General features: G+C 38.7%; 1 protein-coding gene across 1 annotated transcript in view; it reads left to right on the top strand.

Annotated features, from left to right (window-relative positions):
* Positions 1–242: 242 nt before the first annotated feature.
* HCN1 (hyperpolarization activated cyclic nucleotide gated potassium channel 1) overlaps positions 243–16,618 on the top strand; it is a 437,668-nt gene continuing 421,292 nt past the window's right edge. The window contains exon 1 of the mRNA XM_033179509.1: positions 243–729. Coding sequence (XP_033035400.1) covers positions 332–729 — 398 coding nt within the window. The 5' untranslated portion in view covers positions 243–331. The remainder of the gene's footprint in view (positions 730–16,618) is intronic.

Consider the following 16,618-nt stretch of genomic DNA (forward strand, 5'->3'; position numbering starts at 1 on the left):
CGAGGGGAGGCGCTGGGGCTCGAGGGCTGAGCCGAGCTGAGCCTCGCCTAGCTCTGGCAGCCTCAGCCTCAGCCTCAGCACCAGCCGCGCCGGAGCCAGGAGCGCAGCCACTGAGGGCAGCGGCGGCGGCGGAAGCCAGGCGCGCAGCAAGGACCGGCGCGGGCGGGAAGCAGCAGCAGCAGCCGCCGCCGCCGCCGCTGCCGCCGCCGCGACGGGCAGCTAGGCTCGCCGGCACCCGGCTCGGGCCCCTACCCTCTCGGCTACAGTGTCCCTGGCGCCGGGCGGCCGGCGAGTCTGGAGCCCGCGCCGTCGCCGGCCGCGTCCTCCGGGTATGGAAGGAGGCGGCAAGCCCAACTCTTCGTCTAACAGCCGGGACGATGGCAACAGCGTCTTCCCCGCCAAGGCGTCCGCGACGGGCGCGGGTCCGGCCGCGGCCGAGAAACGCTTGGGCACTCCGCCGGGGGGCGGCGGGGCCGGCACGAAGGAGCACGGCAACTCCGTGTGCTTCAAGGTGGACGGCGGCGGCGAGGAGCCGGCTGGAGGCTTCGAGGACGCCGAGGGGCCCCGGCGGCAGTACGGCTTCATGCAGAGGCAGTTCACCTCCATGCTGCAACCCGGAGTAAACAAATTCTCCCTCCGCATGTTTGGGAGCCAGAAGGCGGTGGAAAAGGAGCAGGAAAGGGTTAAAACTGCAGGCTTCTGGATTATCCACCCTTACAGTGATTTCAGGTGAGGGTTCCCGGTCGCCGCCCCACCCTCCCTTCAGGCGCGCCCTCAAACGCGCTTCCCTGCCCTGGGAGGGGGGCGCCCCGTGGACTCGGAGGGCGGGCCGGGGGTGGCGCTGCCGGCGGCGTCGGCTAGGGCTGAGCAGGCTCCACTCGGCGCCTCTCGGTAGTTTCCACCCAGGAAGGGCTAGGAGGATGTGCTCCAGTTGCCCGGGAATCCCGGACGGGCTCTCCTCCTCGGCCTCCTCAACTTCGGGGACAGATCAGGGAAGAATGGAGGCCACGGTGACCGCCCTGGGAGGAGGCGAAGTTGTACCAGGGAAACTTTTCCTTCAGAGACGAGAGTGTGAGGAAGCGGGCAGCCACCCTTCCTCGCGCGGCTTCCTGAAGTGTGGTCTCCACCAAGAGGGAAAAGGAGGCTTCTGGGGCTCTGGAGAAGGCGGGGTAACCGGAGACAGCGATTCATACGCCTGAGCAGTTCCTGCCAGCGCTTGGCCCGGGGAGTGTGTTTAGTCTGTTTATCTTTATAGCCGCTGGGTATCCTGGCTGTGTTTTCTTAGGAACAGCGGCCGGCAGGCAAGAGAAGGGCAATTTGCACTTGGATAGTCCCCAGCGTGAGGTCTCACCAAAGCCAGGCGCTTCCAAGCAGGGCAGGAGCGTGGCAGGAAGCCTGTAGTCCCCGAAACGGAGAGAGGGGGCGTTGCCAGAGCCCCCTTTCTGGAAATAGAGCGGCACCCTTTCTTGACCTTGACTGCAAATCTCTTTCAAAAATCTCTTTCACATCCCTGAGCTCGGGAAGAAGGACAGGAACACTGTCAGCAGGAAAACTCCGCTTTAGAGAATTAAAATTAAGACGTTTTCTGATCTTATTTGTCACCCAAGTATTCGTTCGGTGATAAGCATGTTTAGAGATTGTCAAATGAAGGTCGTGTAGTAGATCCTCTTATTAGCGTGCGCACGGTTATCTTAGCTCCTGAACAAGGCTGGACTTTCCATTTTAAAATCCAGAACTAGTAACTCTTAATAACTCAAGGTAATATTTATTTATTTATTTGGCCGAACTCGTTCGACAAGAAAAAAAAAAATCAACTAAAGGAGCATGTGCATATACTAAGCATTCTTTATAGGATAAATACAGCAATGTCAACCAGCCTTGGAATTAGTTTAGAAACTAAGGGAAATTATCACCAACTCCATGCTTTAACGGGAGCTGTCCACAGTTCTGATTGACATTAGCTGTGAAAAAAACCACAGTCCCGCCACACAAAGGCTCATAGTGACTGTCTTTGCCTTCTTTGAGATGTTTATCGTCTCAGAAATCAGTAGCCTCTGTGATCTATGCACAGAGTGAATGGATTTTAGAAAGTGTATAATTTTAAGGTACTTATTTGTAAAAACACACAGCAAAGTCTAAAGGATAATTTATAAAACCTAATGAAGTTTATAGTCTAAGAGTTTGATTGAAAAATGTTCATATTAAAGAGATGTAATAAATAATCAAACCTCTTTCCTCCAGTAGGAAGATAGGGAAGCAAACTTATAAATGACCCTATTCTGAGATGTATAAGGTTGTCGTGTTCTTTAGAGTTTTAAAGGTGGGAATCAAGTATAGAATATTATCTCTTCCTCAGTCCCCAATGGAAATATAGTTCACCTCATTTTAAAATTTTTAAATGAAAATAATTTACATGAAAACAGCCTCCAGTCTTAATAGCAAAAATAAATGGGGTATTTCCAGAAATGTATGAAGTTCAATATTAACATGCAAAAATGCTGAACTTTTGACATGTAATTTCACTCAATAAAATGATTACATATGAAGCTTTTATTTCTTCAGCAATGTGAAAAGGACTATCCCTTTTCAAAATATCATACATCAAATAATTAAACTTTTTCCCACTTACTAAATAAAAACATAGGGCCGCTTTTCAGGAATTAGAATAGTGTCCAAAAGTCTTTTGAATGAATGGAATTACAGGATTCTCCTTATTTTCCCAAGGAAATCTTCTGAGACAAAATATCTCTTTAATAAAAACATTGTTACTGAACAAAGGAACAAATTGAAATCAGGTGATGATTTAATTTTATTATTCATTTCAAATAAATGGGAAATGATTAAAACGTGAGCTAATACTCAAAACTCCAGTGTGGAGAGTTTGGAATATTTGACTTTCCCTCGTGTAAGTGGAAAAAAGAAAATGTCAGGCGCAAATTAAGCAGTTAGAATTATTTAGATCTTTTTAAACTGAAAGATACCTGAAAAAATAGATTTTATTTTATTTTTTCTTTTATTTTTTTTTTTTTTTTGGAAACAGAGTCTTGCTCTGTCGCCCAGGCTGGAGTGCGGTGGCCCGATCTCAGCTCACTGCAAGCTCCGCCTCCCGGCTTCATGCCATTCTCCTGCCTCAGCCACCGGAGTAGCTGGGACTACAGGCGCCGCCACCTCGCCCGGCTAGTTTTTTGTATTTTTAGTAGAGACGGGGTTTCACCGTGTTAGCCAGGATGGTCTCGATCTCATGACCTCGTGATCCGCCCGTCTCGGCCTCCCAAAGTGCTGGGATTACAGGCTTGAGCCACCGCGCCCGGCTGAAAAAATAGATTTTGAAACAGAATTACAATATACACTGGTGTTCTAAAACAAACTAGAAAAATAATCATGTACTTGTTTACATTCAGAATATATTTACATCTTATTATTTCATTAATGTTTTTGTATGATCTCAAATTTTTTGTATGATTTAGATAAGATTTTCTAAAATCTAAACATGTCAAGAAAATGTAATGAAAAAACAAAAATATGAAAGACAATTCCAGCAGTATTTTTTTTTTTTCTACAGGAAAAGCAATGTGTGAGTAATTTTCAACAGATACTAGAAATGTTTGTGGTCATGATCTAGCCTTTACTTTAGGCCCTTTTCTGAGGATTCTTTCAGAGGGGTGCTTTACTATAGTTCCTAAAATGCCAAACTTAAGTTCATTAATTGTGTAACAACTGAGTGAGTGACACTTAAGAGTAATTTCCATGAAGAGTGGGGAGATAGTGCAAATGAAGATATCCAGAGGATTCTTTTCCTTGACACTTTTAATAAGCATTTGCATGGCCAGAGAAGTTTACTATGTTCTTACTCCAGCGCATGTTGTGACTTTAACACTGTTTCTAGTTTCCCTTCTCAGGATAATTTTTAAGACTGATAGCTTTCTACTTTATTTACCTCAAGGGACAAGGCTGTGCTCCCACTGAGACTTTCAGAGAACTACCTAGTGCCTCTTTTCCCTGCCAGAGCCCGAGAATGCTATTGCTGTGTCTGGCAGGTAGTTTTCTCTACCCCTGGTGTAAGTAGGGCGGAGATGCTGCATTTACTTTTTTCCTCAGGAAAAAGGATGATAATAGAAACCTTCAGAGAGTAAAAAAGAGTCCAATAGTATCAGATACTGTTTGAAATAACTGAGTGGAAGCTACAGAATTTAGTAAACACAACAAGCTCATGTTTTTGTTTATACTGTGGTATATAAGCACCCAAACTAGGGAAAATAGGGATAGTTACTTAAAAACAAATGTAGCTCGATTTTTCTGTAGTGACAGCATGGTCTTACTTTTATTGAATTTCATGTGAACAACACACAGACACATTTAATTTGGAGGTTAAATATGATTTTTAAAAATTCATGGTGATTTTATATTAATTAGCTAGAATTTTACTATGGTTAAAAAGTGATGCTCGGCAAGCATTGTGCTTACACAGCCAATTGATAGTTATGATATAATCATTTAAATAGATTGAAAGAATATTTAGAATACTTTTGTGGATGATTTTGATTATGCAAGCAATGTATCTTGGAAGAATTTATCACCAGACCATTTGCTATGTTAGGGATTTTGTCATTACTTTGTTCCATCATGCTTACACAAAGGGACTTTTAAAAAGAATGCTCCTCTTCCATATATATTGCAGCCAATATCTTGCTCCTCATAATAGAGGCAGTTTTGTATCTTGACTTCTTATTTTTTTTTCCGTTTCTTTTCATCATTAGTATGAGTGTGTGAAACGCTTACTGTGTTTTAAGTACCCAAGGACTCTAGAGATGGGAGTTACTTCCTGAAGATACTGTCACTTCCGGTCTTCCATCTCTGCTTTGGATTGCAGCCACAAATGTACTGATATCAGAGATCACTGATGTGTTCATTAGGGAAGGGAGGCTTCACTCATATTACACAGTTCATCATAGAACATTTGCTTCCAGGAGCTTCTCACAAGAAAACAGTTCAACCTTCTGGGGTTTAAAGACTAATTAGCCTACTGTTACATTTTCTTTGTGCTGAACACACTCTGTATTCTGCCAGCAATGCTTCTTTTATTTGCTTTTCATATCAACATAGCCAAAATTAACCATAAGAATTTATTTATTTTTCTCTGTTAGGTGAACCTTTTTGTGCTTTGTAAGTTCAGTTACATTTTTCTTAGTGGCTCTAGGAACTGTTAGACATAATGTGAAATTTCTTCAAAGATTTAAAGGTGTGAATTTATTTAGTTACTTTTTCTTAGTATACATATAAGTTATGCAACTTTAATTTTTAGCAAATGTTTCACTGTTGCATTTAGTAGATATGATTTATACTATTAAATTATTGTAAGATGGTTTTCATTTTTTTCTGAGCAAGTTTCCCTTTAAACCTGCTTTTGGGGTGTGATTACAAATTGAGAATCAGTGACGAGGTACACTTTACCAATCATATTTAATTATGTGGACTTGGATTTATGAATAATTTTAATTATGAACGTGCCTGTTGAATAATGAAAGAAATTTAAATGCACTGGAAAGATACATTACTTGTTATTTGTATCATAGGTTCATTTATCTACTTGATCAAAAACCACAATCCAAAACAACATCACCACCAAAAAGCAAGATAAATAGTATTTGTAATTCTGCATTATTATACTCAGTGCACCTATGTCCTATAGTGAGCAGGAAGCCAGCAGAATGCATTTAGAATGATTTTCAGGCGAGAATCTTATTCTGAATATAATTCTTGTGTCTAGCAGATAATTCACTTCATTATTTAGAAACAACAATTGGGCTCAGGAAAAGGACTTTCAAATAGAGTCTCGTATAAGTATAGTGCGAATTATTGCAGATCATTAGCACTACACGAAGAGTACTGAGCATTTGCAGGGTCTGTGACAAATTTTCATTTTATAATTTTGTGTAAAGGAGTAACAAACCATGAATTAGGCTGACACTATATATTTTAGTTGTAGAAATAAATAATAAAGAAAAAAGTCTGCATGCACTAAGAAAATTATATTTTCTCTAAGTACTTTTCTTCTAAAAATAATTTTCTTTGTGAGGGCATCTGGATGTACAACTTACCGTTAGTTTTATAGGTAAAAAATCAGGATTCCTGGTGCATCCTGGAATTTTATGTTTTTGCAAAATAAACCTTCATGGCTCTGTTTTTTTTTTTTTTTTTTTTTTTTTTGAGACGGAGTCTTGCTCTGTCACCCAGGCTGGAGTGCAGTGGCCGGATCTCAGCTCACTGCAAGCTCCGCCTCCCGGGTTCACGCCATTCTCCCGCCTCAGCCTCCGGAGTAGCTGGGACTACAGGCGCCCGCCACCTCGCCCGGCTAGTTTTTTGTATTTTTAGTAGAGACGGGGTTTCACCGTGTTAGCCAGGATGGTCTTGATCTCCTGACCTCGTGATCCACCCGTCTCGGCCTCCCAAAGTGCTGGGATTACAGGCTTGAGCCACCGCGCCCGGCCGGCTCTGTTAGTTCTATTTGTATATATGTGCTACAGAAACTATTCAAGGGACATCTATATATGTAGAAGAATATATATAGAAGTAAAGAATATATATAGAAGTTGATTATTTTTGACTTGAGTGTTTATCTGATACATTTCACCCAACTTTGATAAAATTGATTTCATGACTCTTTCAAGTTATGTTAGTTAATTTTCTCATAGTATTTTTCTATTTTGTCTAATAGTTGACCACTCAGTTAAAGCAAAGAAGCAACATTACTCATACCTTAAATTTACAACTTATCAGTTTATTTATATAAACCTAATTTTATTTTCAGATCACTAGCTGTAACTCTAAAAACATAAGGCTGATTTTACATACATACAAAGTTAGAAAATATTTATAAATTTTAGACTATCAGCTTTGTTGTATACAGTTATTCAGTATTTTAAAAAGTGCCACAGCAAACATCTTTGCACCTTACTCTTCATTATGTTTTCCTTACTCTTCATTATGTTTTGGCTAAACTTCAGGGAATGGAATGACTGCCTATGAACATTCTAAAGATTCTATACATATTGATTTGACCAATTAATACTGCCTCCAGTTTACAGATTTCTTTTTTTTTTTTTTTTTGAGACGGAGTCTCGCTCTGTCACCCAGGCTGGAGTGCAGTGGCCAGATCTCAGCTCACTGCAAGCTCCGCCTCCCGGGTTCACGCCATTCTCCTGCCTCAGCCTCCCGAGTAGCTGGGACTACAGGCGCCGCCACCTCACCCGGCCCAGATTTCTTAAAATGACAAGAATAATGTAGGTTCTCCAAGGTTGACGTTTCTGTTGTGATATTTACAGTCTTGTTTTGGGACAGAAAGTGTAACCTGCCCTCCATTTCATTCAACATAGAGTGACAAGAGTGATCTTTAAAAAGCAAATCTAATAATATTGTTATGCTCTTTAAAAACCTTTAGTAACTTCCCGTTACTCTTAGACTACATTTGACAAACTTTCTTTGAGCTTCAGGACCCTGCATAATGTCAGCCTATATATGCAGCCTCATCACATGCCACTCATTCCAGCACTGTGTTCCAGCCACTTGGGTAAATTTTTAGCTCCTAGAACAACCTGTGTTCTCTCCTGCAACTAAGATTTTAATGTGATATTACCCCCATGCTTGAAATACTCTTTTCACTTTTTATCACTCCACATAACTAGTTTCTACTCATCTTTTAGGTTTCCGTTTAATCATTGTGCACACACTTATTTTTCTATCTAGGCTTTCTGTTCAGCAGAATTTATAATTATTTTTATATGTGTCCCTTCCCTGGAATTTAAGCCATGCTAACTTATGAATCTTACTCAGTTTTACATTCCCAATGTTGTAAAAAAGTTCTTGCCAAACTTTCTTAGAGGCTTCATTTTTTTTTCTTCAACTTTTATTTTAAGTTCAGGGGTAAATGTGTAGGATGTGCAGGTTTGTTAAATGGGTAAACATGTGCCATGGTAGTTTGCTGCACAGATTATCCCATCACCTAAGTATTACGTTCAGATATGGTTTAACAGCTTTTTTGAGATGAAATTCATATACCATACAATTCACCCGTTTAAAGTAAGCAATTCAATGTTTTCTAGTAAGTTCACAGAGTTATGCAGCCATCACCACAAACAGTTTTAGAATATTTTATCATCCGAAGAAGAAACCCCATATGCATTAGCACTCACTTTCTCGCATCTCCCACCCTCCTGCTCAGCCTTAAGCAACCACTAATCCACTCTCTGTCTCTGTAGATTTTTGCTTATTCTGAATATTTTATATCAGTGAAATCATGCAATATATAGTCTTTTGTTATTGGCTTCTTTCACTTAGCATAATGTTTTTTCAAGGTTCATTCATGTTGTTACCTGAATCAGTACTTTATTCATTTCCTTGCTTAAAAACATTCCATTTTATGAATATGCTACCTTTAATTTATTCATTTATCAACTGATGGACATCTGAGTTGTTTCTGCTTTTTAGCTATTGTAAATACTGCTGATATGAATATTCTCATACAAGTTTTTGTGCAGAGATGTTTTCATTTCTCTTCAGAGTGAAATTTCTGGGTCATCATAACAGACCTGTAATAAATATTTATTGACTGAATGGACAAAGAATTATTCTCCAACCAGGTCATGAGCACATTTAATCTTAGAGTTGATAAATTCAGATGAAAGCCCTTCTTTTTTCCTACAGTAATACCTGGCATCTACTTCCCACTGGCACCTGCAAGTATGTGCCCAACTATTACATTTCCCTGCCTAATACACAGATGAATAAATGAAACTGCAGAGGAGTTTTGTAGCATGAATATGGTGACATAGATAGTAAGAATTGGGCCAGGAATTCAGTTCTTATGAATATTAATTTTGTCACTTCAGCTCTTTTACATAATAAGAAACAAGGCTGCCAGTATAAATAATTCTCCAAACCTTCTGGGACACATGATGGATTGAACCTAATCATTTGTACTTCCTCCCTCTTGAAGTCACTCCAAAATAATATGAAAAAGCACAGATACATTGGTAAGTAGAAGAAAGAGGAGACATCAGAGAATATAGATCTCAAGCACATTTGTAAAATAGGAAGTTAATAGAGAAATTATTCCACTTCCAGAATCCTTCACCCATTGAAATCCAGAAGAATTCAGGACTTGGAAGTGCCAGTTATGAAATAGTTCCAGGAAAGCCAGACTGAAAACAGAATTAAATAAGGGTTTCCTTAGTGAATACAAAACTCCCTGTGCTGACATTAGGATGCTTGGAGCCAGGTCTGTTTTTCTCAATCAGGAAACTGGAGAAAATACCTCCAAAGGGAGACATTTCAAAGTCTTCAGATAAAAAAATCATGTTTATTGCCTAATCACCCTGCAAAAACTCCCACATGTGGACATTGAAGCTGTAATTATATTTTTGGTATGGCATTGGTTAATATGGAACTGAAAGCAAAAGATAACCAGACATTTGAGAAAAGTCTCATAGGCAAGACTAAATCAAACAGAGAAAGATTAAGTCAAACAGCCAGACGGTCCAGAGGGATGGGATAAGGAGAAATGACAGTATTATAAAAAATGCTCCACAAATGATATCTTCATAAATATTTTATCTGTACAATAAGAACACATTGCTATGGAAAATATGGCAAGAAATTTAAAAAACAGCTCTTGGACGAAATGTGTTAGCAGATAAAGTCTAAGAAGTCGATCAGAATTAGAGCAAAAAGACAAAAGGGAATAGGAAATATAAGAAAATATAGCAAAATCAAGAACTAATTTATAAGGTCAAAATCTATCATAAGGTATTCTAGAATGATAAAAAAAGAGTGAAAAGGGACATATGGAATTAATGGAGACATTTTCAATAAAATTTTCCAGATAGCAGCAACTGAAATGTCTGTTCTGAGGAACTCATGGAATACTTAGCATCATGAAAGAAAAAGACTATCCAAGGATCATTACACAGAAGCTTTACAACACCATTGAATAAGCAACAAATAAACAAATGACTAAGACTTTTCAAAGAAAAAGTTACATATCAAGAAGTGGGAATACTACTTTAAGTTAAATGATGATGTAACAATGTCTACAAAATTCTGAGAGAAAGTAATCTTGATAAGAAATCCATACCTTGCCATAATACAAAGTTTAAATAAAGATATTCAGAAATTAAGAACTCTAGTATTAAGTACCCATGTACCCTTTCTTAGAAAGTTACTAGATGACATGTTCCTGCAAAACAAGAAATTACACCAAACAACATGAAGACATAGAAGCTAGGAAATGGGCCCTAACACAGAGAAACTTGAAGTCCTAGGAGTACCCCAGAATAGCTAGACTTGAAATAAACCAGTCCAGACTGGGGCAGGAAAGCAAAGCGTTCTGGAGGAAGGCCTTCAGGATATGAAAAACAAATAGATGGATATCAGTACTTGATAAATAATGTTATTAGGTGTTCGAGAGATCATTTGGAACAAGATATTGATGACTTCCATATAAATATTTGTAGAATACATTGGATACAAGTAAATAAACAAAAGACCTTTATTAACTCCAGAAAGATCTAAAGATGTATATAAAAGGGAAATGAATCACAGTTCCTTGCTTGGTTCAGCAGTGCCTAATGCTTATTTGGTAATAATAATGTAAGCAAGTTGACTGTTTTAAATAAAGTTTGCGGTGCAATTATTCTAGGATGGTGGGAGGGCAGGAGAAACGTAAATGTGGTTTGGGTAATGTAAGAAAGCTAAGTCCTTGTCTTCCACAGTTGGAAACTAACGAATAGTATTTAAAATTGATAAATTAATTTCTCTTTGAAATATGAACTAAACACTAAAAGAAACAATTATGGTGGTTGAATTTGGAAAGTAATATGTAGGGCTAAAAGGAAAAGGGAGAGGCTTATATGTTCTCCTTATAATCCTTCATGCTATTTTGCTTAAAAAAAATAAAGACTATGGGCATATGTTATGTTGAGGTAACAGTGTTAGGAACTGTTTAGGTCAGAATCCAAGCTTCACCATGTTAGTAACTGGACCTTAATTTTCTCAATTATAATATGAGGAAAAAAATATATAAAATTTGTGGGGTATATAGTATATATAGTGTGTATATATACTATATATGCTATATAAACATTTCTGTATATGAAGCGCTTAGAAGTTATGCTCTGCATTTAATGCTATTTTAAGAGTTAGTTATTTTTATGAAAGTAAAATTAAAACAGAATTGGCCGGGTGCGGTGGCTCAAGCCTGTAATCGCAGCACTTTGGGAGGCCGAGACGGGCGGATCATGAGGTCAGGAGATCGAGAACATCCTGGCTAACACGGTGAAACCCCGTCTCTACTAAAAAATACAAAAAACTAGCCGGGCGAGGTGGTGGGCGCCTGTAGTCCCAGCTACTCAGGAGGCTGAGGCAGGAGAATGGCGTAAACCCGGGAGGCGGAGCTTGCAGTGAGCTGAGATCCAGCCACTACACTCCAGCCTGGGCGACAGAGCGAGACTCCGTCTCAAAAAAAAAAAAAAAAAAAAAAAATTAAAACAGAATTAAGGCAAGTTAGTTGTTTGAAAAATTAAATATTCTCTAAGTATATACTCTAACCATTTCCATAAATACTGAAGAAAAAATACATATGAAGGAAGGGCCATGTAAATGCTGTGCTGCTGTTTCCTTTTTACCTTCATGCAAGCCCTGGCAGCAGAAGCCCTGATGTGCAATGACATATTTTATGTATGCTATGTGAAATTGGTCTAGTCATGAGGCACTTAGCGTTGGAAAACTGTGTTTTTTTTTTTTTTTTTTTGAGATGGAGTTTCGTTCTTTTTGCCCAGGCTGGAGTGCAATGGCGCGATCTTGGCTCACCGCAACCTCCGCCTCCTGGGTTCAAGCGATTCTCCTGCCTCTGCCTCCCAAGTAGCTGGGATTACAGGCATGTGCCACCATCCCCGGCTAATTTTGTATTTTTATTAGAGACAGGTTTTTCCATGTTGGTCAAGCTGATCTCAAACTCCTGACCTCAGGTGATCCGCCCTCCTCGGCCTCCAAAAGTGCTAATGTTACAGGTGTGAGACACCGCGCCCGGCCAGAAAACTTTTAATATATCCTGTTTCTGCAAAATTTTCCAGTTTAATCTCTTTAGTTGGTATAGAATGCTACAGTATTGAACATTTGGAAATAGCTTTTAGGGAAAATTATAATGGCATTCATTGGGCTGCATGTGCTACTTTCTGTTCATCTTTAAGAAAATGGCATAAACCATTTGGGATGTTATTTGAAATCAGCTAAGAATTATATATGAGGCAAATAAGATAAGTTATAAACTGATAAATCTTTCATTTTCTTTTTTATTGTCATGTTTAACAGTCTTTAAAAACTGTTATTTAGAAATATAATTATTTCTAATTAGATGCATAAAAGAATTTGAGAAATACTGTAAATTTGACAGAATTAAAAAAAACTTTGTGATATCATTTCTAGAGCAGTTGTCACTTAATCACCCTTGCAGAATGTTTTATCTTTGTTTTATTAAAAAGACAATGCACCTTATTAAAATTTACACTACCTAGGTTGTTTGAGGAACATGAGCAGAGACTGAAAAATGAATATTTAAAGTTATTTGATTAGTTTTTTGTTTGTTTGTTTTTTGAGACAGAGTCTTGCTTTGTTACCCAAGGTGGAGTGCATTGGCATGATCTCGGCTCACTAGAACCTCCGCCTTCTGGGTTCAAACTATTATCTTTCCTCAGCCTCCCGAGTAACTGGAATTACAGATGTGCACCACCACACCTAGCTAATTTTTGTATTTTTAGTAGAGATGGGGTTTTACCATATTGGTCAGACTGGTCTCGAACTCCTGACCTCAAGCAATCCACCCACCTTGGCCTCCCAAAGTGCTGCGTTTACAGGCGTGAGCCACCATGCCTGGCCTATTTGATTAGTTTTTAAAGGGAGAACAACTGTTCCTTATTTTTCCTATAGAATAGTCATTCTCTGTTTAAATAGTACTTTTTAAAAAATTGTCTTTTTTTCTAAACAATGAATTTGATATTTATCCTGAAATCCATGTAAGTGAATTAGAGTGAAAAGTTTGGAGACCTGTATTTTCTGTGATCTGGATATATATCTAATGTATAAAAAGCAGAAATACATGCTAGAAGCACCAAGTTATGGTTGAATAAGTATTGCACAATATAAATAATCCCATAATTCTATTGGCTGTAATTACTGATTATACAAATCATTCATGGTTAGCCATTTGTGTTAGTTATTCTAGGCTTGAAAACTCATATAATACTTCACAAATCACATTTAAGCTATTGACACTCTGACCTGTGTATTTATTTATAATATTTTGCCTGTAATTTCAAAGATTTGTAGTTTCCTTGAAGCACATTTATTTTTGGAACCCAAGTTAAGACTTCCTGAAGTATCTAATATTGTCATGAAGAAATAGAGACACTAAAAACAGTGTATGGAAGATTCAAAGATACAGAATTTTGGTTGGGACAAGCTATTTAAGAATTATAGCTGAAGCTGGGCCAGGCATGGTGGCTCATGCCTGTAATCCTAGCACTTTGGGAGGCGGAGCCGGGCAGATCGCTTGAGCTCAGGAGTTTAAGACCAGCCTGGGCAACATGGCGAGACCCCGTCTCTACAAAAAATACAAAAATTAGGCAGGCATGGAGATGCATGCCTGTAGTCCTAGCAACTTGGGATGCTGGGGTGGGAGGATCGCTTGATCCCAGGAGATTGAGGCTTCAGTGAGCCAAGATGAAGCCACTGCACTCCATCCAGGCTAGATGACAAAGTGAAACCCTGTGTTTATATATATATAATATATATATACACACACACACACATACATTTTCAATATATTGGTATAAAGTAGGCACTTAATAAATTTGAATAAATAAAGAGACTTTTAGCAGTATTATGCTTAACTTTGGTTTTTATATATAATTTCCAACAACCGTTTTCCCTATGTGCCCTCTAAAAAACAATAATTTAGTGTGGACATTTAATCTGCATTTTATTCCTTCACAGAAACATGCATTTAGAAATAAGATTTGAAGCCATTACAATTAAATAAATGCATGTTTCTATGAGCTCCTTTTACTATAATGCTTGATTTTATGTAGTTTTTAAAATTGGGATTATATATATCCCAATTTTTCATATATATATATATATATATATATATATGATATCTTGTTGTCTTAGTTCTTCTGAGCTGCTGTAAGAAAATACCATAGACTGCATGGATTATAAACAACAGAAATTTATTTCTCACGGTTCTGGAGGCTGGAAAGTGCAAGATCAAGGTGCTGGTTGATTTGCTCTCTGGTGAGAGTCTGTTTGTCACAAATGGCTGTCTTTTCACTATAACCTAGCAAGGTGGAAGGGGTGAGGGATCTCTTATAAGGGCACCAAACCCATTCATGAGGGTTCTATCCTCATGACCTAATCACCTCCCAAAGGCCCCTCCTTCCAACGCCACTATCATGTGGGTTAGGATATCAACATATGGGCCGGGCGCGGTGGCTCACGCCTGTAATCACAGCACTTTGGGAGGCCGAGGCGGGTGGATCACGAGGTCAGGAGATGGAGACCATCCTTGCTAATATGCTGAAACCCATCTCTACTAAAAACCAAAAAATTAGCCTGGCTTGGTAGCGGGTGCCTGGCGTCGTGGCCGGCGCCTGTAGTCCCAGCTACTCCAGTGGTTGAGGGAGGAGAATGGCGTGAACCTGGGAGGCGGAGCTTGCAGTGAGCCGAGATCTCCCCACTGTACTCCAGCCTGGGCAAGAGAGCGAGACTCCGTCTCAGGAGAAGAAAAAAAAAAAAAGGATTTCAACATATGAATTTTAGGGTGACATAAACATTCTATCTATTGTATCTGGCATGGCTCTTCTTTCACAGCACTATAAAAACTATTTAAATGTCATTGCCTTTAGAATTAGTGCTATCTTAATGAAAATAAAGTTGAGAATGTCTCCCTTTGGGCAATGACATTTAGAAAGAATTATATTACTTTTAGGTATGTATCATTTATTTTCTGTTCCACTTTGCCAAATTGTGCTATTTGATTTAACAGTGCACCTTTAAAACCCTGTTGTACAGGGATGGAAAGTTAACATTATGTCCCTCTAGATTTAATTAATAAAATGTCGAGTCGATATTTTGAAAAATGATTTTTTTTTTTTAATTTTAACTTTTTGGTGACCAGGATTTTTTTTATAGTGTTTACCAAATTTACAGTGAAGATATAATATTCCAATGAATAACGTCCCGAGTGACCAGTGTTAAATTAGCCCTTGTGTACATAGAAAAGAAATCATAGGTCCTGATAAAGGAATATTGAAGTTGACATAATTTTCAAAAGCAAAAATAACTTAAGTCTGAAAAGATGCAAAGCTAAGATGTCAGCTTGGTTTTTGCATATAAAAGACAGAGCAAGACCAAAGCCCAAACAAACAAACAAAAAATCATGGGCAACTTTACAGGAAAACTATCCCCAACAACCTGAAAGATAAGTGACACAAACCTTCAACAACTGCAAGACCTGTTGTTTTTGCACTATGTATTGGAGGAATGAAGCAGTGGTAAGCAAGGGTGTCTGACAGAGCTGAGAATATGGGAAACTCCCACGCAGCCAAGAGGAATGGGATGGAACAGCAGCTGAAACTAGGATGGAATTTGCACAATTGGTCTGCCTTAATTTGAAGAGGAGACTCAGTGTGTGATCCCAGGTCTGGGGCAGGCAATGTATATGAAGAGCCTGGAACAACTTGACATATCAGATGTTAAGGAGGTTATCAAAGACTACCAGGGTAATAGCAAAAAGATTCAGGATCCCACTTGAAGAAGCCAAAGATGAGCTTCAAAAAGGATTAGACTTTCTATGATTTCAAACCCATCAGCTGTTTAAATTTGAGTTCATAATGATGTAAAAAATGATTACCTACTGAAGGTACCTTCACATAATACATGAAGAGATAATATAATTAGAAAAGTATGATTTTACCAGCCCTATTTAATTAATGAGCATCACAATAAAAAGGAAGGGGAAAAAGGAAGAGATCTTAATTTTGAAAAAGAAAGATCAAGGCTATAAAGGACAGTACAATATTATTTATATTTCTGTTTTACTCACAGATCTTATTTGTATTTTCAACAAAACCCTACTAATGCTGAGGCAAAACACCTTAATGCAACTTTATACAGGGAAAATGTCCCAGACATAGTCTCAGAACGATCAGAATCTTAACTCTTTTAATTGGATTTGAATGGATTTTCTCTCTCTTCTGAAGAGTGAAAACTTTCCTGGCTACCAACATTTTGGGATGCAAGTCTTTTTATTATTTGGTTCATGTAGTTCAAATAGAAAGGAGGTATTATGTAATGGAATAGAGGAAGCCTAACAAATTCAAATCACAAATAATCAATACTTTTTTTTTTTATTATACTTTAAGTTCTAGGGTACATGTGCATAACATGCAGGTTTGTTCACATGTATACTTGTGCCATGATGGTGTGCTGCACCCATCAACTTGTCAGCACCCATCAACTCATCATTTATATCAGGTATAACTCCCAATGCAATCCCTCCCCCCTCCCC

Source organism: Trachypithecus francoisi, unplaced genomic scaffold, assembly GCF_009764315.1.
Source record: "Trachypithecus francoisi isolate TF-2019V2 unplaced genomic scaffold, Tfra_2.0 Lachesis_group2, whole genome shotgun sequence".
Taxonomy (NCBI): Eukaryota; Metazoa; Chordata; class Mammalia; order Primates; family Cercopithecidae; genus Trachypithecus; species Trachypithecus francoisi.